Genomic DNA, 23,520 nt, shown 5'->3' on the forward strand with positions numbered 1-23,520 from the left:
TGAGCCCTCCACCCACGGGAGCTCACTAAATCCTGGGACGCTCCAGGGAGTTCAGCATTATTATCAGCCTCCTTTTGCAGAGGAACAGACAGATTCCTGGGAGTGTAGTTTGCTTCTGCCCCTGTGTTAGATTATCTTCGCTCGGAGGGAACGTGGGCCAGAGGAAGGAAGCTGGCTCTGCCCCTGGGAGCTAGTCCCGGGGCTGTGTGATGGCAAAGGCTGGGTTTTCAGAGACTTTCTGGTTGCGGGTGGCCCTAGGAGAGCAGCTGGGGGCTCGGATTAGGGGAGAGAGGACCCCGTCTGTAGCAGGATGCACCCACAGCACAGACGGGGATTACAGGCTTCGATGCCTGCATTTCTGAGCCGTTGAGTCATGCCGATGTTTCTTGTCGCATTCAGCAGTTACGGGTAAGCCGAATGAGTCAGCTGGATCTAAGGAAAAAGCCGGGGATCAAGAATGTGAGAAAGGAAGAGTGGGCACGTCCTAAAGGAAGCCAGTGGGCAAGGAAGAAGCCAGGAAGCAACAGAAATAGACAGGCCGTCGCCAAGGGCCGTGTGGGTCGGGAGAGGGCGGAGGGGTGACCTTGACTCAACGTGGAGTTAGAGGGTCTCTTGTGTTCATCGCTAGCAGACCCATTTCTGCTGGGGGCACCCGCACTGGGGCCAGACTGGGTTTCCCGGCTCAGGCTCTGTAGGTCCAGTCAGAGGCTGAGACTGTCAGGGGACCGAGGGAAGGCATCAGATCCTTCCTGCCTGTGACATGGGCAGGGTCTGGGATAGTGGAGTGCTGTACTGTCGAGGGCAGCTCCGGTGTGACCTACACCTGCTTCCCGCATCAACATTCCAGGTGCCCGATAGCACACGCGCTTGGCTTGGGGTGGAGATCTGCATTCTCTTCCTTCAGGACTCCCAGACCCAAGGTGTTCCCTGGTGGTACGCAATGTGTCCCCTGTCCCCTCAACCCTGAGGACAGAGGGTGCTCTGGGATGTGGGGGGCACTGCACTGTAATCAGCATGAAGACACTGTACCAGGTGCCCCATCTCCGAGCCGGAATCCTGGGTTTAGGGAGCAAGGTCTGAACTTCATTCTGGCATCACAGATGCTGCTTGGGTCTCTCTGGCTCTCTTGCTAAGAGTATCTCTTCTTTTCTGTCTTAAGTGTTCTGTTCTCTCAAATGTTCTCTTCAATTTTTGTCCCCACCTCTGGTCCTGGGGTGGTTGGTGGATTTAGTGTGTCGGCTTGCCTGGGCCAGAGGTGCCCATGCATTTGGTCACACGTTGTTCTGAGCGTGTCTGTGAGGATGTTTCTGGATGAGAGTAACGATTAGTAGACTGAGTAAAGCAGATTTTTCTCCCTAATGTGGGTGGTCCTCGCCCAATCAGTTGAAGGCCTGGATAGAACAAAAAAGCTGACCCTCCCACCAGTAAGGGAACTTCCTCCTGCCTGACTGCCTTGAGCAGGGACATCGATTTTTCCCTGCTTTTGGCCTGGAACCACACCATCAGCTCTTCCTGGGCCTCCACCTTGCTTTCTGCTGATCTTGGCACTTGTCAGCTTCCATAATCACATGAGCCAATTCCTTTTGATAAATCTATTCCTGTCTGTACACACACAAACACACAAAGGTGCATGTGCGTGCGCACACACACGCACTCACACGCATGCACACACTCGTGCACGCACAAATGCACACACTCATGCACACACACACTCATACATACTCATGCATGCACAACACTTGGCACGCACGCACTCGTGCACGCACAACACTCACGTGCACTCGTGCACACACACCCATACACGCACACGTGTCTGTGTGCATGCACACACCCTACCGGTCTGTCCCTCTGCAGACCCCTGACTCACCTGGCCCCATTCATCTTCTTTCTGCACTATGTTCTCTTCCCTCCCGACTTCCTGTCTCCCTCGTGTTCCCTCACTGACGATTTCCTTTGTTTCCATCGTGGAACCCATGGTGCCTCTGTGCCCCTGACGCAGGCTGGAACACAAGCCACTGTTTGTGGAGTATTTGCTCTGTCTTCTCGAGGCCCCTCATTTGCCTCCCAACCCCCCACGCTCGTTTACACAAGAGGAAGTGGAGTTTCAGAGCGGTTGACAGCTGGTGCATGGGGGCCGGGGGCCGGGTGTGTGTTGTTGCCACCACACTGGTGGTTCTCACCCTTTACTGTAGGTCAGTCACAATCACGAGCAGCCCCCTCTGCTCCACAGATTTCAGGAAGCAGGGTCCGTGCAGGTGCACATGCGTGATGTGGGTCTGATGCGGCCCCCTGGGAACATGTCTGTGGCCCTGCGGTTTGTCTCACCGCCTGCCCCCCTTTGCCTTCCTTTGGCCTCCAGCTCCCTGTTTCCTCAACTCCAGACTTGAAGCACCTGGTGTGGCAGCCAGTGGCCCACACGTGGCTTTGGAGCACTTGAAGTGTGGCTAATGAGACTGAGGAATTGAACATTGTATTTCATCTTAATTGACGTTTAAATGTAGGGGCGCCTGGGTGGCTCAGTTGCTTAAGCATCTGCCTCCATCTCAGGTCATGACCCCCAAGGGTCCTGGGATCGAGTCCCACATCAGGCTCCCTGCTCAGCGGGGAACCTGCTTCTCCCTCTCCCCCACCCCGCCCCCACTCGTGCTCTCTCCCAAATAAATAAATAAATAAAATCTTTAGTATATGTGCTGCCGAAGGGAGCACAATAAATAAAATCTTTAAAAAAAATAAAGTTTAGGGCTGGGTGGCTCAGTTGGTTGAGCGACTGCCTTAGGCTCAGGTCATGATCCTGGAGTCCCGGGATCGAGTCCCGCATCGGGCTTCCTGCTCGGCGGGGAGTCTGCTTCTCCCTCTGACCCTCTTCCCTCTCGTGCTTTCTATCTCTCATTCTCTCTCTCTCTCAAATAAATAAATAAAATCTCAAAAAAAAAAAGTTTAAATGTACATAGCCACCCGTGGCTACGGGCTACCATATTGCATGGTGCAGGGAAAGTTTCTAGTTCCTAAACCAAAGTTCACTTATTAAGAAGAAATGGTCAGTGAAGTTTACCATTTTCATACTTTCTACATCACAAAGGCAATGGAGTCCCACTGTAAAAAAAAAAAAAAAAATACATACAGGAGAAGAAAACTCCCCGTAACCCAATACCCAAACCAAGACCAAAAGGTGTCTGCTGTGCCTGGGAGCGGTGCCTGCCATTGTCCCTGTCTTCATGTGTGCTCACCTTGCTGCCCAGCCTGTTCCATTTAGAAGCACATCCTATGCCTGCTCCCTCGTGGCTCCACCGTCTTCAAAACCAGATGCTGCATAAGATCCTGTTGACTTGATGACTCAACGTCAGCACAGCCTTCCTGCTAGTTGAGTTAAAAGGGGGAGAGAACCCTTACCACGTGGGCTCCCAGGCTCTGCTCTGAGAATACGCTGAGGCCGGGCGGCGATGCTGTGGCCGGGCGGCGATGCTGAGGCCGGGCGGCGATGCTGAGGCCGGGCGGCGATGCTGTGGCCGGGCGGCGATGCTGTGGCCGGGCGGCGATGCTGAGGCCGGGCGGCGATGCTGAGGCCGGGCGGCGATGCTGAGGCCGGGCGGCGATGCTGTGGCCGGGTTTTCAAGGACCAGATGCACCTCCAGGGCACTGAGCAGCCCGGGAATCCGGCCAATGCCACGCCGGGGCAGAGACGCAGGCTTCCCCGTGACCAGGGCTGTGGGGACAGCGGCGCCCCTTCACACCAGCAGCCGCCCCTACAGTGGCCACCGTGGCTGGGTCCCGGCATGCGGGGAAGTGGGGAGACCCTCTCCGTTCCTTCTGTGAATCACTGCTGATGCCTCCCAACCGTCCTGGGTCCTGTTCACTGTCCCGCCACCTCCATCCACTCAGTCCTTCACTTAGCATTGAAAGCATCTCTTAACCCGGTTCCAGCTCCTTGCCTGTCTCCTGTCCTGCCAGTGTCTCCTCACCGCCATCCCGCAGAGTCCCCTGGCCCTACCGGACACCACCTGCCCCTTCCTGTGCCTGTCCCCCTCGCACTTCATCTCCACCCAGGCGAATACCACCCTGTGAGGTGCTGTCCCCCCTCAAGGGCTCTCTTTTGGCTCCTCTGGTCTCACGGACATCTTGTTCTCTCACTCGTCCTGTGGTGTTGAAGTTATGGGTTAGATTGAAGCCCATCTAGGGGTCTGTATCTCCCCCTAGATGGTCAGTTTTGGGAGAATGGGGATAGTGTTCAGTTGATCTTGATTTACCCCCTGCCGCCTTTCAGTACTTTGTGGGTAGTGCTGGGCATTCCCCGTATGTACTCTTTAGCTGTCGCTCCCCATTCTGCCCCTCTTCCCCCAGCCCTGAGCAACCACTGATCTACTTTCTACTCCCATAGATTTGCCTATTCTGGAGGTTTCATAGAAATGGAATCCTATAATATGTGGTCTATTCTAACTGGCTCCTTTCACTTAGCGTAAGGCGCTCCAGGTTCATCCATGTTGGAGCACATGTCGGAACTTCGATCTTTTTTATGGCTGAATAATATTCCATTGTCTGGATATACCACATTTTATCTACCCATCTATCAGTTGATAGACACTTGTTTCTACTTTTTGGCTATTATAAATAATACTGCTATGAACATTCTTGTACAGTCGATCCTTGTACAATGCGGGTTTGGACTTCAAAGTCTACTTATATGTGGATTTTTTTACAATACAGTATTGTAAATGTGTCTTCCTTAATAATCTTTCCTGTTGCTTACTTTGTTGTTAGAGTGCCGTGTATACATATAACATACAAAATACTTGTTCATCGACTGTTGGCGTTATTGGTGAGACTTTCAGAAGGTCAACATTAGGCGGCTGTCTGTAGTTAAGTTTTGGGGGAGTCAAAAGTTATATGTGGATTTCTGACTGCATGGGGGGGTCAGCACCCCTAACCTCCATGTCGTTCAAGGGTCAACTGGATATGCTTTTGTGTGGACACACGTTTTCATCTTTTTGTGTATATATCTAAGAGTGGAATTGCTCGGTACCTCTGTGTTTAACTTTTTGAGAAACTGTTTTGCCAAGTGGCTACAGCATTTTACATTCCTACCAGCAGTGTGTGAGGCTGTCAGGATCCCACACCCTTGCCAACACTCGTGATTATCTGACCTTTTGATTCTGACCATCCTAATGGGTGTGAAGTTGAATCTCAATGTGGTTTTGGTTTGCATTTCCCTGATGGCTAACGATGTTGAACATCTTTTATGGGCTTATTTGCACGTCTTATTTGGAGAAATGTGTACTCAGATCCTTTACCCATTTTTTATTGGGTTTTTAAAATCTTTTTACTACTGAGTTTTAATAGATTTTTATATGTTTTACCTATGAGTCTCCGATACATGATTTGCAAATATTTTCTCTCCTTCTATGGACGGTCATTTCACTTTCCTGCGATCTAATTTATCTATTTTTTTCTTTTATTTCTTGTGTTTTTGGTGCTTTGTATAGGAAAACATTGCCAGGGACACCTGGGTGGCTCAGTTGATTAAGAGACTGCTTTTGGCTCAGGTCATGATCCCAGGGTCCTGGAATTGAGCCCCACATGGGGCTCCCTGCTCTGCGGAGAGCCTGCTTCTCCCTCTGCCTCTGCCTGTGCTCCCCCTGCTTATGCTTTCTCTCTCTCTCTCTCTCTGTCAAATAAATAAATAAGATCTTAAAAAAAAGAGAGAAAACATTGCCAACCCAAGGTCACAAAGACTCATGCCCATATTTTCTTCTGAATGTTACAGTCTTAGCTCTTAAGTTGAGGTCTTTGATCCATTTTGAGTGGGTTTTTATATAGTTTGAGGTAGGGGTCCAACTTCTTTCTTTTGCACGTGGATATGAAGTTTTCCCAGCACCATTTGTTGTAAAGACTGTTCTTTCTCCATTGGATTGTCTTGGCAAATGTGTGGAAAATTAATTGACCCTAAATGTTAGGGTTTGTTTCTGGTCTCTCAATTTTTTTCCATTGCTCTAGTCAATTATCTTTTAAAAAGATTTAACTAATAAGAAAAAAATCTCATTTATCCATGCAGTTGCTATTTCTGGTCCTCTTCATTTCTTTGTTTAGATCCAGATTTTCATCTGGTACCATTTTCCTTCTGCTTAGAGGCCTTCCTCAACTTTTTTTTATAGTGCAGATCTGCTGGTGATGAATCCTTTTAGCTTTTGTATGTCTGAATTCATCTTTATTTCACTTTTGGGTTTAAAAGATATTTTGTGGGGGCACCTGAGTGGCGCAGTTGGTTAAGCGTCTGACTCTTGGTTTCGGCTCAGGTCATGATCTCATGGGGCATGGGATCGAGCCCCACATCGGGCTCTGCGCTCAACATGGAGTCTGCTTGAGATTCTCTCTCGCTCCCCCCTCCCTCTACCCCTCCTCCCCCCCGCTCATGCTTTCTCTCTCTCTCAAATAAATAAATAAATCTTTTTTTTTTAATGATATTTTTATGGAGCTAGAGAATTTTAGGTGGATAGTTTTTTCTTTCACTTTTCTAAAGATGTAGTTCCATTGTTTTCCATCAGAAATCTGATGTCCTCTCTCTTTTTCTCTGTGGGTAACATGTCCTTTTTCTCTGGCTGCTTCTAAGTTTTCTCTCTGTCACTGATGTTGAGAAATTTGATTATGCTATCCCTTGGAGTCCTTTTTATGTTTCCTATGCTTAGGTTTTGTTGAGATTTTAGGAGTTTGTAGTCTTTATCAAATTCGGAATGTTTCTGGCCACTATGCCCTCACATTTTTTTTTTTTTTTTTTGCTTCGCCCGTACCCCCTTCCCTCTCCCTCAGGGGCTTTGCTACCCCCTTTATTGCCTCTTTGTTACATTTAACAAATTATCCTTTAAATTAAATCTTAACTAACTGAAGTCACCTCACTACTCCCTTATGTTCTTTTTATGCTTAAAATTATTTTCCTCTCTGTTTCACTTTGGCCTTTGGCCAGTTTTTATTATTATGCCTTTACCTCCACTAATCTTTTCTCTGCAGTATGCAGTCTCCTAATCCCGTCCGGTGTATTTTTCATCTCTGATACTCTAATTTTTGTCTCTAGCTGTTCAATTTTGGCACTTTAAAAGATCTTCTTTTAACGTTTTGGACATATGGAATACAGTAACAATAACTTGTATCTCTTTTCCTTCTGATTCTAAGATTTGTGTCAGATCTGGCTTGATTTCCATAGATTGATTATTTTCTTCATTATGGGTCTTCTTTTCCTGCCTTTTTGCATGCCTGGTAATCTTTGATTAGGTGCCAGACATTGTGGTTTCACTTCATTGAGTCCTGGATATCTTTGTATTCCTTTAAATCTTCTTGAGCTTTGTCCCAGGATGCAGGTAGGTTATTTGGAGACAGTGATTTTTTCAGAGCAGAGCTCAGTCTAGGGTCAATTACTCTTCATCCAGGGTAAAACCTTCTTGAGCAGAACCCTGTGCATTATGAGTTTTCCCACCCTGGCTGTTGGGAATAGGCACTGTTTTTGGCCCTTGTGGATGACTTTTTCCTCTGGGCTTCATTAGTCTCTTCACAGGCACATACTGATCCGAGCCCTGCTGAATACTCAAAGGAGCCCCTCTGCAGGTCTCCAGGCTTTCTTTCTCCGTGCAGCAGTCTCTTCTCTGATCCAGGTGATAATGGTCTGGAGTAGTAGGAATGGAAAACAAAAAGAGAATGGATTTGTAAAACTGTAAGCAAATAAAAAGACTTGGGAGCAGCCAGTGAGAAGAGAACTGGAGTGTGGAGTGGGGCTACTCGTGGTGCGGTTCCTGATGGTGCTGGTCAGTGAGGAGAAAGGAAATTAAGACCGTTGAGGAACATTCACAACAATTTGACAGAGTAGATTGTAGCTTGGACTGTATGTTTCATAGATCGCAGCTTGGATTGTATGTTTCATTTTTCCACATTATTGTATTTTCTGAGAAAATAAGTCTGACAGATGGAAATGAAAAACAAAACAAAAACCCAGCCCTTTACTGCAGGTAAACTGAGAAGGAAGGAGTGACCTGGAGGGTTTGGGAGGATGGGAGGTGGGAGCTCACGCAGGTTTCTGCTGAGGAAACTGAAGGTCATTGACAGGATCCTGGCAACCATGACTTATGCTAACACTTAATATGAGCCAGCACCACATTGGGCTCCCCGCTGGGACCCCCAGTTTTGTCCTCTCCACAGCACCCTCTACCAAGGAACCCACAGGGTCAGGTGATCAGCCAACCTCTTGTTTCTGGGAAGTGGCGAAGCCCAGGACCTGACCCTGGTTGCTTTTCTATTTTCCACTTTCTGCCTTGTTCCTCGGCGCGCTGAGGCTGCACCAGCCTGGGAAATCCAGGTTGATTGTTTCATTTGTACGGAACCAATTTGGTTGGTTTTTCTGTTGCTTTGTATTAGCGGTTCATTTTAAGAGTTAGCCTCTTCTGGAAGGAGCTGTTTGAAGAAGTAGATCAGGTGGAATTCGGTGTGATAAAGCAAATGGTGCATAGCTTGCCTTCATCACAAGTGGCCATCGGATACTTGAAATGTTCTCGTTCAAGTACTTGAACTGAATTGTAACCATTAAAAAAATTTTTTTTTAAAGATTTTATTTATTAGAGAGAGAGCACAAGCAGGAGGAGCGGGAGAGGGAGAAGCAGGCTCCCTGCTGAGTAGGGAACCCAATGCAATGCGGGCCTGGATCCCAGCACCCTGGGATCCTGACCTGAGCCAAAGGCAGGTGCTTAACTGACTGAGCCACCCAGGCGCCCCATGTTTTTAAAATTTTAATTGACTTAGATTTACATATGAAGAGCCACAGATGGCTGGTAACCAGTGGACAGCACTGGTAGAAGTTACCCTCTTGGGCCAGTACAATAACAACAAAATCTAAACAGTTGCTCATTTTTACTTCCTTTTTTCGGGAACTCCTCTTGTGGCTAGGAAAACCTTCCCTTTTTTACTTTTCAGGGAGGTATTTTGGACACTGAAATTTGTGATGAAGTCTTAGAGCTCAGGGCCAGTTACTTTTCCAGAATAGACAAGTCATTTCTGTTTCTGGAGGGAAAGGAGAATGGTGAGTATGGCACGTTTATTTGTCAGGTTACTTGGCCAACCTCTCTTGGTGACATCTGTGATTGTGGTCACACTTTCCTTCATCGAGCTATACTGGCTTCATCCAGAGTTTTCTTTTCAACAGAAGGGGCCCCCGAAGGCAAATATAAAATATCCGTTCACTGTCAATGGGAAGTGACCTTTTGACAAGTCTGTACATTTATTAGTCAATATTTTCTAAACTTGTTACAATTGGAAAAGAAGGAGCACCTTTGACTACTCTAAAGCTCTGGGAAAACTGTTTCTTTGGTATATTTTTGGTGTGCACATCACTAGGTGTTTCCTGGTGGGAGGAATTCCTCTGCCAGAAGCAGGAGGATCCTCAGACTGAATGAGAAAGATGGGTCACTGACCTGTCCTCCCCCTCCCCCCGCCCCCGCACAGTTGTGTTGGTCTCTCATTGTTCAGGGATGGTCTAGATCTTCACATTTTTCTTTGACCAAGACGAATCTCGGCAAGGGGAAATGCTGGTTCAGAGACTGGCCTGAGGCATCACCTGTCTTAGTGTGGTCCCTGGACCAGCCCCTTGAGCATCACCTGGGGAGGGCAGCGTCTCAGGCCCCTCCCAGACCTTCTAGATCAGTGTTGGGGGGTGGGTGTGAGCTCAGCAGTCTGTGCTTAACAAACCCACCAGGTGGTTCTGAAGAGTGGGGAAGAGGTTTGATGGGCAAGGCCAGGAAATCCTTCTCCTCCCCCCACCCCTGGACTGAGAACTACTCCTTGGGGGACAAAGAGGGTATCGCGTGGTGGGAAGAGTGCTGAGTTCGTGCCAGAGAGCTGGGTTCAAATCCCAACTCTTAGCCACCGTGGGCAAGTGTGCCTAACGGATTTAGCTTTTGTGTAACGTGGTAGGTGGGCATTAAAGTGCCTCAGATGCGAGGGTCGCAGGTTTAGTGAGTGACGGGACCCAAGCCAGCCGCCGCCTCCCCTGCCGCCTGGCTTTCTCAGTGGGTTGTGCAGCTCCAAGCTGTCCTGGTCCGGGCTGTGGTTTGGTGCCACCTAGTGGTGGTTGGCTGCTCTAGCGTGTGTGTCAGTGAGGAGCGTTCCGGGTTCTGGATCCTGCCACCTGCATGGACGGTGGCAAGTGATTCCAGGAATTTCCAGGTTAGCTGGTGTCTGTGTCATTGGCCAGATCTGGAGTGATTCAGCCTCAAGAGTACTTGCCCTCTGCCTTCCTGCTTTTGAAGACGAGAAGCCTCCGGGTGCCTGGCTGGTTCAGTCAGTAGGACGTGCAGCTCTTGATCTCGGGGTCGTTGAGTTCGAGCCCCGCACTGGGTGTAGAGATTGCTTAAATAAATAAACATTAAAAAATGAAAATTCCTTTCTCCGTTCCCTGGTAGGAAGAGAATAAGTGGATTCCACGTGTAGGTGTGCACTCCCAGGCATTTAATCGTGCAGGCAGTCTCGTGGCACAGTGGGACAAGCATGTGCTTCAGGGTCAGACAAACCTGGGTTCCTATCCTGCCCACCTACTACTCTGAGCCTCAGAATGTACGAAACGGAGGTGACATCCTTCCCATCAGTATCATGTTTTTATGAAGAGAAAAGGAAACCCAGAAAGTGGGAGCAGTCCTGGGGTGTCCTTTCCAGCAATTCCCAGGGATAATTAATTCTTACATCTGTGCACTGCTCCGTGATATTGACACGTGATGGGTTTTATTTCTACCTCATTCTATGGTGAACGGTTTCCACACTTGCTGAAACCAAAAACCTACAGTGAGCGACAGGGAGTGTTCTGTGCACTTGTACAGTTGTCCAGCTTGCATTTTTCATTGACTAATGAACGTGGACGTGGGGTGGGACAAAGCTGGAGGGGAGGGATGATGGTGCAGTAACGTGTGGTAATGTGCGGCAACATGAAACGTTTTTAGACTTGTTAATACATGGAAGTTGTAAACACGGTACTTGAAACCCACAAGGCAATCAACAGATGTTAGGGTTTTATTTTTTTCTCCTACTGATAAAATACAAACTAAATTTGGTGTGGGATCTAGTTTCTCAACTTAGTTGATCTTTTAAAACTGAGGTAAAAGGTGGAGTTGGAGTCCTTCCGAGCACACTTAAGGCCCCACTCTTTCCCTATGGGGGTGTCCTTTATTATTATTATCATTATTATATTATTATTTGGAATAGAAGAAAAGCAGATGCAACCTTTACGTCCTTCCCTTGGCCTTCGGGGTCTGGACATGGGACTTCTCAGCTCTGGGGACCGGCAGCAACAGGATTTGTCTAGCCAGCTGGGAAGTTTTTTAGAGGACGATTAAAGTCCTACCTGCGCATTAGTAAAAGTTTGGGGAAGTGTAGGAAAGAATCAAGAAGCACGCAATTAGCAAACAAGGCCCCCTCTCCACAGTCTGCAGATACCAGATATGTCCACCAGAGGCACTATCACTCTTGGGCAGATTTTTTTTTTTCCAGTCCTTTTTCTTTGAATTTCTTCTTTACATAGTTGAAATACACAGTTTTTAGATCTTGCTTTATTACTTTTCATATTATTACATAAGGGTTTTCTTTTTTTTTTAAAGATTTTATTTATTTGAGAGAGAGAGAATGAGAGATAGAGAGCATGAGAGGGAAGAGGGTCAGAGGGAGAAGCTGACTCCCCGCTGAGCAGGGAGCCTGATCCGGGACTCGATCCCGGGACTCCAGGATCATGACCTGAGCCGAAGGCAGTCGCTTAACCAACTGAGCCACCCAGGCGCCCAAGGGTTTTCTTTTAAAAATTAAAGTATTGGGGGCACTTGGCTGGCTCAGTCGGTAGAGCCTATGACTCTTAATCTCAGGGTGGTGAATTCAAGCCCCACATTGGGCATGGAGCCTACTTAAAAAAAAAAAACAAACAAACAAAACTAAGGGCACCCAGGTGGCTCAGTCGGTTGAGCCTCTGACTCTTGGTTTCCATTTGGATCTTGGTCTCTGGGGTCGTGGGATCAAGCCCCACGGAGAGCCCCACATGGGGCTCTATGCTCAGTACCGAGTCTTCTTGAGATTCTTTCCCTTCCTCCCTCTCCCTCCCCCTCTGCTCCTCCCTGCCCTCATGCGCGCCCTCTCTCTCAAAATAAATCAATGAATTAAGGTCTTTAAAAAAAACAAAAGCATTGTTTTTCAAATGATTAAATCTATAATTCTAGAAAAAATTAATACAAGTGTATGAAAGCAAAAAGTGAAATTCTAATACCATGTACAGGTGTCCCTAATAGTAGAAAAAGTGTCAAATATCGAAATGGATGAAGTAGTAAGAGGAATTCCCTTTAATACAACCCACCAGTGCTACACAGTGCTAGATAAGTTTAAATAACACTACTGACAGTGCAGTTTCCTGGTAAAATACCATCTACCAGTACCAAGCACTGTTGGTTTCAGCATGCAGCATTCCAGGGTTTTCTCTCCTTTGTATATCAGTGTGTATGTGTGTATGTGTGTAAGTTACTGAAATGGAATTGTACAGTTGTCCAGCTTGCATTTTTCATTGACTAACGTATTTTGAGTAACCTTCTATAGTATAATAAGCATTCTCCAGTCCCAGTAAAACACCTATTTGAATGGTACTTTAAATGGCCACTTAATATTTCATCATTTAGACACTCTCTGTTTTCTGTAATCATTTCTCCTAAGGCTTCCAGTGTGGACCTAAGTAAATATTTATTCACATTTCTGATTCTTTCCTTAAGCTAAGTCCCAGAGAACACCTGCACCCAGTCAGAGAGAAACATTTTTGAAGTTTCCTCTCCGGGGAGAGTTTATCATTTTACACTCTCATCAGTAGCTTGCAGAAATATGCCAGAACGGCAGCCATAAATGACTGTGATCCTTTAAAAAATCTTTGTTGATGTTACAAGTGCAAAAGCTCTCATTTGTGTTTCTTAGAACACTAGAGCACTCGGCGCTCAGGCGTGTTTAATAATCCTCCTCTGTGATTTCTGGAACAGAGGTAATATACCCTCTATTAAAACAGGAAGTTAATTCCCAGCTCAGATTCCTTAGAACTTCCCGGACCCCATTCCTGGAACCAGAGCTCGGTGTTCTCTGCATTGGCTCAGAAGCCTCATCTCTGTCTAGGAAGTCCTTTGCTGTTTCCAGACGGCCCCCTCGCTCTCTCCAGTGGCCACTGTGGGACCTGCAGCCTCGCCTCCTTTCCTCTTGGAACTGGGAGCAGCAAAACAGGCCAGCCCCACTCCCAGGCTGGACTTGGGTTTTCCTTGTGGTCAGACAGTGTGGGCATCGTTTTCCTTCGTGGTGGGCTATTTGTGTCCTTCCTGTCGCTGGGGCTGCCCAGGGAGGGACTGGAGGCTCCCACCCTGGGTCCTGATGGGGACAAAAAGTGGCGAGAGGCTATTCTAGTTAGTTCTCATTTTCCTTTGTGAGTCCTCTTGAATATTTTTATAGAGGGGAAAGTTCCAACTAAGTGAGAGAATTATAAATGAACTTCCATGGCTGTAAAGGCGGGTTCTGCTAGGGGACCCTGAAATCATTTAGTTATAAGTGCTCCTTCTTGTTACCCTAGTTTCCCAGAGTCAGGAAATGCTTGCGAAGGTTCTAGAACCTTCCAGAAGTGAGTGTAACTAACTTTGAGGGGAGGACAGGAGAGAGGGTTTGGAGAGCTAAAGACTTGCATTGCAGCCTTCTAGCATATGCCCCATTTCCACACTCCCTCACCCTATTATAATTTGTTTCAGGCTATGGAAATAATATATAGTCATTGCAGGAAGAAAAAAAACTAAAAATCACCCATTTTCTATACTCGGAGATAATGACTATTAACACTTGGTATACATTTAGTGTGTATGAACATACACATAATTTTGTGATCATATAGGTGTGTGAGCATGTTTTTCCGTGTCTGTTACACACACACAAACATGCTTTTATACCACCTTTTAAAGTATTTTAAATATCTCTCTGTGTCATCAAGTCTGTTTTTGAAAACAATCTTTTTAAATGGCCTCATAATAGTATAAATGCTATAATGAATAGGAATTAGATATTTGCTTAATGCTCATTTTAAAGTTATTTTATTTTTTAATTTTTTAAATGTTTTTTGAAGATTTTATTTAGAGAGAGTGTGCACACACAAGTAAAGGGAGGGGGAGAGAGAGGATCTCAAGCAGACTCCCCGTTGAGGGTGGAGCCTGATGTGGGGCTCGATCTCATGACCCTGAGATCGTGACCTGAGCCGAATTCAAGAGTTTGATGCTTAATCACCTGAGCCACCCAGGTGCCCCTCAGCTGTGTTAAATAATGTTGGGATGAAGATCCTTTAAATAAGTCCAACTCTGATTATTTCCTTAGGATAAATTCTTGTAGTAGAATTTTTGAGTCAAAATAATCTGAATTTTCTAAATCCCATTGATATTGATACCAAATTTTCTCTTATAAGCTTGTTCCAATTTCTACTATCCCTCACAGAGTGAAGAGTGTCTTCAGTGTGATTACTACCACTCAGTGGTATTTTTAACCTTTGCCAGTCTGACAGAGGATGGTATATTATTTTAATTTGCAACTTTTTTAATCATGAGAGAAGTTAAAAATTTTCTTTTATATTTGTTGCTCATTCATACTTTATCATTTATTTTGTTTTCCCCATTCTTTGCTTATTTTCCTTTTTTTTTTTTTAAAGATTTTATTTATTTATTTGAAAGAGAGAGTGAGCACGAGCAGGGGGAAGGAGAGGCAGAAGGAGAGGGACAAGCGGACTACCCACTGAGCAGGGAGCTGGACATGGGGCTCGATGCGGGGCTCAATCCCAGGACCCTGGGCTCATGACCTGAGCCCGAGATAGACGCTTAACTGACTGAGCCCCCCAGGCGCCCCTTTTTGCCTATTTTTCTATATCGGACTGTTAATTGAGTTATTTGCATATTGGGGTAGGTTAAGTTGTTTTTTGTCCTGTAGTGCGGATGTTTTCTCTGGTTTGGCATTTGTCTTTGGTTTATAGTATTTCACCTATAGAATGTGTGTGTGTTTTTGTGTATAGTTTCAAACTACAGCAAAGTACAGTAGGAAATAACCTTTGTTTACCTGCCACCTAGAATGCACGGACATTTATATGTTGTCCTTTTGACTTATTTCTGATAAAGGAAGTAGAATGTTACAGATAAATTGGAATCGTCCTGGTTCCCCTTCCCATATTCCATTTCCCCCTTCCCCAGGACCGCTGCTGTCGTGGATCGAGCGTATGGATCCTTCCAGTCCGTTTTTCTTGTGTTATCACATATGCAAGTATCATAAACAACATACAGTACTAGTTTGTGTGTGCATATGTGTTCGTTTGTGCTTTAACTTATACAGATGCTACACATAACTCATATATATCATTGAGCAATTTTCCTTATTTGCACAGCAGTGTGTTCAGTTCAATTCATAATGATATATACAAATCTAGTTCATGCATTTTGACTGCTGTGTAGTATTGCATCCATTGACTATGACTCCAAATTCTTCCTCAATGTATTTATCAATTTTTCTATATTGAAGAGCACTGAAGATGCTTCTGGGTATCTAGGTTTTCTTTGCAATGCTGCAGTGAACACTTTGTACATGCTTCTCCTTCTGCACATTAGGAGATCCTCTCTCAAAGGGCATCCGTAGGAGTACTTGGTGGGTCATGTGGATTTTCAGCTCTCTGGGTTCTTGCCAAATTCTTCCCAGGGTGCTCATGCCAATTGACACTGCCGCCAGCAGCGGGAAAGACTTCCTCTGTCCCACACCTTCACCAAGACATGGTACTGTCAGGCTTAGTGATTTTAGCTCACCTGGGAATGAGATAGCATCTCCTTGTGGTTTTAATTTGCATGTCCTGATTGCTGGTGGGGTTGAACATCTTTTAAAGTGGTTACTGCCTAGAGTTTAACAGATTTTCTCTTTGCATTCTCAGCTTCTTTTTTTAAAGATTTTATTTATTTATTTGAGAGAGAGAGAGAGTGAGGGAGAGAGCCCAAGAGGGGGTAGAGTCAGAGGGAGAAGCAGACTCCCCGCCGAGCAGGGAGCCCGATGTGGGGCTCGATCCCAGGACTCTGGGATCATGACCTGAGCCGAAGGCAGTCGCTTAACCAACTGAGCCACCCAGGCGCCCTGCGTTCTCAGCTTCTTATCCTTTGCTCACTTTATCTTCGTCGGATGGGTGGTTGGTGTTCTTTATGTTTCAGATACTTCTGCCTTGTTATATGTATATGTCGCCATCTTCTGGTCCCTGGTCAGCCTTTCCCTTTATTTCTTCAGTTAGACCACTGGCGAGCCCACCTCCTAGGAGACGGAGGTGAGGTCACATTCTGTCCTCAAGGAGTGCAGTATATATTCAGAGTATTAAAAAGTTCCGTAGGAACCGATCAGAGGGTTGGGGAGATACAGAGACAGCTGTGGGTCTCGCAGCAACAGGCAGTTCACCAAGAAGGGTCCGGGCTGGCCAGGAGGAGGGCAGGGCCTTCCTGGGGAGGGGGTGCAGGGGCAGGACCGTGCACGGTCAGCCCCAGAGCCATCGTCCTTCCGTGCTTCTGCCTCCTCCCTCTCCGTGTTCTCTGCATACGGCCTCCAGTCTGCCAGCCCCTGACCTGCTCAGAGCGGATTGGCTTTTCAACAGCTTTGTCTTTTGAACTTTGTATATGTTGTTTTAGGTTGAGCAGAAGTTTGGAGTTTTGGTGTCCTAGCGATCAGCCTTTACCTTTGTAAGGTGGGCCTTTTATATCTCACCAGAGAAATCCTTTGCCATGCCCAAGTCAAAGACACCTGCTCACATTTTCTCAGGATAACTTTTGTTTTTCACTCGGAGGTCTTTAATCCGTCTGGAGCTTTTTGCTTTTGTAGTTAAACTTCTTTCCCTTTTTTTGTGGCTTTTCCTCTGCCTCAATACTTTCCAGGCCCTCTCTAAGCTCCAACAGGTCTGTGTCACCAGGCTTTTCTCTTGTCGCCTTGTGCTCTTTGGCTGCTCTGGGGGGGGGTGGTGGTCCCGGGCGAGGCACTCCGTGTTTATTAAGGGGGTTTCTCTGTCTCGAGCACCGTTAGCGTTTGTGACATTGGTGAGTTTGGTTTCATGTCGTGGACCCTGGCTCCAAGGGTCTAGTGATTCCACTAGAGTTCAGAATACATTCAGTTTTGGAAACTTCCACGGTCCATTGCGTATGTGTTGTGCCTGGTGCTAGAAGTGTTCTCAGATCTGGGAATGCTGTGGGGTCATGGACCCAGGGTCCCCTACAAAGATGCTCCTGCTTAACCTCGATCATGTGACCCTCTGTATTTTTTCATAAGGGATCAAGGGCATTGATAAAGTATGCTGTTCTTGTCAGTGTCCTAGCTTTATGGAAACTGAAGTTACACCTAAGCAGCTGGGGTGCTTTGAATTTTTCCCCACCCTTCCTCAACCCCATTTAGATCAGGAGAAAACAAGAAAAATCATTATCCGTCCAACAGCGTGTAGTTTCTATATAGTCAAGATGAAGAGAGACATGAAAATAAGAAAAATAAAGACCAATTTTATAGGACTTTCCTGATAGACTGTCACCAGTGTCCCCTGGAGAACAGGTCAAAGGTAACATCCCAAACACCTGTGGGAAACAGCTTCCCAACAACAGACTGTTGCCCTGTACCCCCCCTGAGGGTGCCTCTGCCATCCCCTCACCAGATGGCTCGCTGGCTTCTTTCTCAGAGGAGAGGAAGCGGGAGAAGTGGGCGTAGGGTGATTCCCAAGGCCGTGCAGGTGTTTCGGGCCACACAGCACCCGCCAGGGGCCCGGCCTCCCGGCCTCCCGGCCTCCGCCTTGCCCATCGCCAGGCGCCACCAGCAGCTTTCCGTAATCACACACCCCTAGTGACAGTTGGCATTTTTAGCATGTTTGTTTCTGTTTACACACACTTTGCCTGCCTTTTCTCCCTTTTTCACTGCCTACAGCATCTTCTTTTCACCCTGCCTTTGTGTTTTTTTTCCTTAGGCCGGAAGCTGAGAGGAAAAGCCTTTTATTTTGTCAACGGCAAAGTGTTTTGTGAGGAAGACTTCCTGGTGAGTTTGTTACCCAAACCTCCCCTGCCCGCAGTCCTGACCAGAGTCAGGAGCAGGGGCCTGTGGGGCCGAAGAGTGTGGCTTCTCTCCGTGATCCCCGGTGCTGGCGGGGAGCCGAGTGCGGCCGGAGAAGGGGGTCTGCACTTTCCTTCTGTAGATGCACCGGGTGGCCCTTGTTCCCGAAGCAAATGACAAACCGCAGAGCTTTGTGCTCGGAAGGGACTTGAGGGCCACTTGGCCTGTCCTCTTGTGTTCTGCCCGCTTCTGCCTACCCCACCTCCCTCTTCAACCTCGGGACTGGGGTTCAGGCCTTCGTTCCTTCAAATCCCGGCTGCTCTCCGTGGGCAGCCAGCCTCTCGTGCTTCCAGAGTCTTATCTGTGTACCAGTGACTCCCAGGCCTGAGCTCCAGCCCTGTCCGCACCCCTCAGGCCAGCTGCTGACATCTCACGGGCCATTGGACGGTGCCCTGGGCTGTCCCCCAGCCCTTCACAGGCCGCTTGTCTGAAGCAGAAGCCTCATGTTACCTGAGAACTGTGGACCCCTCCTCCTTCCCACCGCTCCCAGAACGTGGCTGAGCATTGATCCTTGAGCCACCCCGGCCTTCCTGGGCCAGCTTAGCTCCCACGCTACCCGTGTGTCAACCCCCCTCACCCAGGCCCCACGTCTCTAGGGTTCAGAGCATGCGCAGAAGCTGTGTTCCGGAGCCTGCCTTGCGCCTCTCCGGCTCTGCTGCTTGCTAGCACCCCTGCACAGCCTCAAGCCTTTGTGCCTCATGGCTGGGGTGTCTTCCCTTTCTTTGCCCGGGTACCTGACGGCCTTGTCCCCCTCCCTTGCAGTGAGCGCCCCTCCTCTGTGGGGCCGCCACACCTGGGCTTCCCTGGCCGAGCAGGAAGCAGCCGGCAGGGTGGCACCCACAAACCTTTCTCCCTCACCTGACTGTAAGCGCCTAGGGAGGGGAGAACATGCTTCTTCGCCTTGACCTCTTCAGACCCTAACCCAGTGCCCAGCATGGAGTGGCGCCCCGTAAATGGTAGATGACCTGCGCCTGCGTTGCCGGGGGACCCGGAGATGGCTTGAGGTTGATGCACTGTGACCGGGGCTGGCCAGTACCAGACAAGCACACCCAGACTGGCGGAAGCAAAAAGGAAACGCATTCAGCAGTGGCCTCGGGGTCGTTTTGTCTTCAGTTTGGGGCCCTGCCTCAGCAGCGTTAGCTCGCTTCTCAGGCACTGCCTGGTGGCCACAGGGCGGCAGCGCTCCAGGGTTCGCATCCTCCCGCCTTCCATGCCCATGAGCCACAGAGCCTGTCCTGCCCCTCCAGTCTCATTGGCTCTGTTGGGTCACATGCCCACCTGTGGGCAAAATCTTTGGTGCTGGAGGAATGTGGGGCTCTGATTGGCCAGGTCTGAGTCCGTGCCCCGCCTTGGCTCCCAGCAGGTGGTCGGCCCCACAGGCTCATGGGAGGTTGAGGTGTGGGGGTGCAGCTGGCTCACCCTGAAAATAAGGAACTGTCACCCTTGAGGTTGCAGAAAGTTCCCTTTTTCTTTTTTTCCAACCTTCCTTTCCGTTACATGTTCCCCCCCCTATAATGTGTGTTTGTAATATCTAAACTTCTAGTATCTTCCAGCATGTGGTATCTTTTCTGTGTGTGCTTTCCTGAAAAGTGTCTCCCATTTCTTTCAAGACTCCAGCTGTGCCTGTGTGTGTGCGTGTGTGCGTGTGTGTTTTGGTAAGGTAAGATAGAGAATATTTACCAAGTTTCTCTGAAACTAAAGCCATTGGCTTTTTTGGCAGAACCAGACTTAAATTTGAATCCTGTCCTTGCCCCTTATAGGCTGTGTGACCTTGTGAAAGTCATTTAATCCTCTCTGAGTTTCCCTTGTTTTCATCTGAGAAATGGTATGATATATACCTTGCTTTAAGAATTGTTTTAAGGAGGGGCGCCTGGGTGGCTCAGTCGGTTAAGCGTCTGCCTTTGGCTCACGTCATGATCCCAGGGTCCTGGGATCGAGCCCTTCCATCGGGTTCCTTGCTCAGCAGGGAGTCTGCTTCTCCCTCTCCCTCTGCTCCTCCCCCCACTCGTGCTCGCTCGCTCGCTCTCTCAAAAAATAAAATAAAATAAAATCTTAAAAAAAAAAAAAAGAATTGTTTTAAGGAATACAACTTGCCTCAGACTCCCCTGATGGGCTTGTGAAGACACATGTGTTACCAGGTCCCCTCCCAGAGTTTCTAATTCAGTAGGTCTGGGGTGGAGCCCAAGAATTTGCATTTCTTACGAGTTCCCAGGTGGTGTCAGGGAACTCCTCTTTGAGAACCACTGGCTTAGAGATTAAAGCCTCTCTATGTACAGCCTCTTACACAGAGCCTGGCATGTTGTGGATGCCCAGATGCAGCTGTTGTTAGGGTGAGTGGTATTGGTATCTGTAATGGCTTTGTGGCAGAAGATATGCCATGATTCATCACACAACTGTTGTTGTCCTCTGGGAAATGACAGATTCCTGTATAGAGTGACACATCTTTCTGACAAGTTCCTTGTCATCCTCATGACTGGTGAGCAAGTGGATGCTGGGTCATCTGTCCTGCCTGGCTTTAACTTTCTTTTCTGCTTCCTCTGCAGTACTCTGGGTTCCAGCAGTCTGCTGACAGGTGTTTTCTTTGTGGACATCTGATCATGGACATGGTGAGTAGGGTCAGTGGAACAGGATGATGGCACGGTGGGAAGGGGAGGCATTCACAGAAAAAAGAAACTAACAGTTGAAAACTGTGTTTCCTACCTTGATTTGTGGTTGCATCTGGTTTTATTAAGAGAAGACCTCTGTAAGGCAGCTGCTTGCTCCACACGAAGCCATGTTGTTGGCTTTTACTGGTATTAGCATCCTTAATCATGTAGTCCACACAGTGTTGTGTTTCTGATGATGCTCTTTTCTCTGGGCTGTTTGGATCACACCAGCCTCCCTCTGATTTTCTGTGATCCTTGTGGTGTCCCGGGTGAGATGCCACATGCCAAGCTTCATCTCCCTTGAATTTGGGTACAGAGAGTTGGATAAACACAGTTGTTTGTGCCTCATGTTCTGCCTGGTTCTGTCTGTTCCTAAGATGAGTTTTGGGGGCCTGTCATTAGTTCTGAGACAGCAGAACAAGAAGCAAGTTTTATACATTCTGTTCCTCACTCAGCCACTGGCTCTCTGAGCTTGTCTTGGGCCTCAGTATCTTTATCTCTTCAGTGGAGACAGTTTTTCTTTCCTGGCCTCCTGATAGGGTAAGGTTGTGAGGTTAACAAATGCAGAATACTTAGTCTGTCTCAGGGATCAAACTGTTCACCATTGGAGATCAGGCCTTAAGAATTTCTTTAATATACTGGTTAAAGAAAATTATTATAAATATTCTTTTAGTCGGAAAGAGGTAAAACCCTCTCTAAGCTGACCCATTAATTCCATTCTGGAGAAGGGAATTGCTAATCATTGCTATTTTTTTTTCTTTTACCTCTCTTATTGAGAAACAACTCCTACAGTAAAGGGTGTACATCTTAAGCGTACAGGTGAATGAAATTTTGCATATGCACATACCTGTGTAACCCCACCCAGGTCAAAGTGTGGATGTTTCCCACATCCCACACCCCAGAAACTTCCTTCTTGTCTTCCTCCCAGTCCAGAAACCCTCCTCCAAAGGTACCCTCTGTTCTGAGCTCTGTTGCCCCAGATTCATTTTGCTGGTCCTGGAACTTCATATAAATGGAATTATACAGTATAGAGTCCTTTGGGTCTGCCTTTTCTCACTTAGAAACTGTTTGTTGTTGTTTAAATATTTTATATATTTGGTAGAGAGAGAGAGAAAGAGAGAGGGCAGACACAAGCAGGGGGAGTGGCAGAGGAAGACGGAGAAGCAGGCTCCCCGCTGAGCAGGAAGCCTGATGCGGGGTTCCATCCCAGGACCCTGGGATCATGACCTGAGCCGAAGGCAGACGCTTAACCGACTGAGCCACCCAGGGGCCCCTTTGTGGTTGTTTGGTGGGGGGGGCAGGGGCAGTGGGAGAGGGAGAGAGAGAATCTTAAGCAGGCTCCATGCCCAGCGATGTGTGTCTCTATCTCACGACCCTGAGATTATGACCTGAGCTGAAATCAAGAGTTGGACGCTTAACCGACTGAGCCACCCAGGTACCCCTGGAAAATGTTCTTGAGGTTCATCCATGTTGTTGCCTGTGTCAGCAGTTCATTTATTTTCATTACTAGGTAGAATTCCATTGTATGGATATAGCAGCTTGTATATTTGTTGCTCTGCTGATGGGGATTTGGGTGGTTTCCAGTTTGAGGCTATTTAGGAATAAAGCTGTTGTGAATATCTTCGGCATGTTGCTGGGCAGAAACACTCATTTCTGCTGGCTTTGTGCTAACATGTATAAAACAGCAGTGAACCAGAGCCTGCCCTGTTCATGAGGAGAATCTGCTGTTGCCCAGGCTCGGACACACCACAGCGGAGCTTAGCCCTGAGAGGGCCGGGTCCTCGTGGTAGCCAAGGCCTCCCTGGGAGCATGGCCCTCCCTCCATTCCCACAGGCGAGGCAGGCAGGAGCCACACACCCTCACCCCTACCTTCCACGGACGCCAGCCAGACTCCACAGGCATCCGATTCTTGGGCGGAATGGGTCCTCGATTTTAGAGTCCTTCTGACAAACCCACTGCATATGAGGTCAACGGTGTCCAAATGTATGAACATGATTATACACTATTTTTTATTTCCAGGTATCCTCAGCCTTCTTAGGGCCTCAGGGTGTTTCACTTACCTCTTTCTGCCTGATACACCACCCCCAAGACGTAGTAGTTTAAAACAGCAGTGACTTACTTATTGTGATTCATAGAACTCCGTTAGTCAGGGCTCAGAGGGATGGTTCTTCTGCTCCGTGTGGCATTGCCTGGGGTCACTTGTGTAGTGGTGTTCAGCTGGTGTCGCAGTTGAGTGCCCAAGATGGCCTCTCCCCCGTGGCCGCTGATCTCATTCATTCGTCTAGCTTGGACCTCCTACAGCAAAGGAGGGAGGGAAGCTGCCAGGCTTCTTAAGTCCGAAATCTCTCCACATCATTTCTTCCTCATTCTGTTGCTCACAGAACATCACAAGGCCGCTCTCAATACACAGCGGGGTGGTGAGGGGGGGGTACTCTCCTCCACTTCTTGAAGTGAGGCCCAGCCTTGCATGCAGGAAGGGAAGGAATGAAGCTTTGGAGACCATCTCTGCCCCACGAGGATAATGCCAAGTTGAACCTGGGTCCTTGCAGGTCTTCTCTAGGACTTGAAAATTTTTAGCAAATGTCTGTCTGGTAGTGACACCCACTTTTTTAAAGACAGAACCCTTAACTGCTGCCAGGAATTTTTGTAATGCCAGAAAAGATTCCTTCCGACACCATTCTTGGTTCTTCAAGAGAAGCAACCCGTTGTCCAGTTCTTTGTATAA

General features: G+C 47.8%; 1 protein-coding gene across 3 annotated transcripts in view; it reads left to right on the plus strand.

The window, feature by feature from the left end:
* LIMD1 (LIM domains containing 1) overlaps positions 1-23,520 on the plus strand; it is a 64,949-nt gene that overhangs the window by 35,825 nt on the left and 5,604 nt on the right. For all 3 annotated transcript variants that reach the window (XM_027585916.2, XM_027585917.2, XM_027585918.2), the window contains exons 3-4: positions 18,008-18,075; positions 20,694-20,756. In XM_027585916.2, coding sequence (XP_027441717.2) covers positions 18,008-18,075; positions 20,694-20,756 — 131 coding nt within the window. The remainder of the gene's footprint in view (positions 1-18,007; positions 18,076-20,693; positions 20,757-23,520) is intronic.

This window comes from Zalophus californianus, chromosome 1 (genome assembly GCF_009762305.2).
Source record: "Zalophus californianus isolate mZalCal1 chromosome 1, mZalCal1.pri.v2, whole genome shotgun sequence".
In the NCBI taxonomy this organism is placed as follows: domain Eukaryota; kingdom Metazoa; phylum Chordata; class Mammalia; order Carnivora; family Otariidae; genus Zalophus; species Zalophus californianus.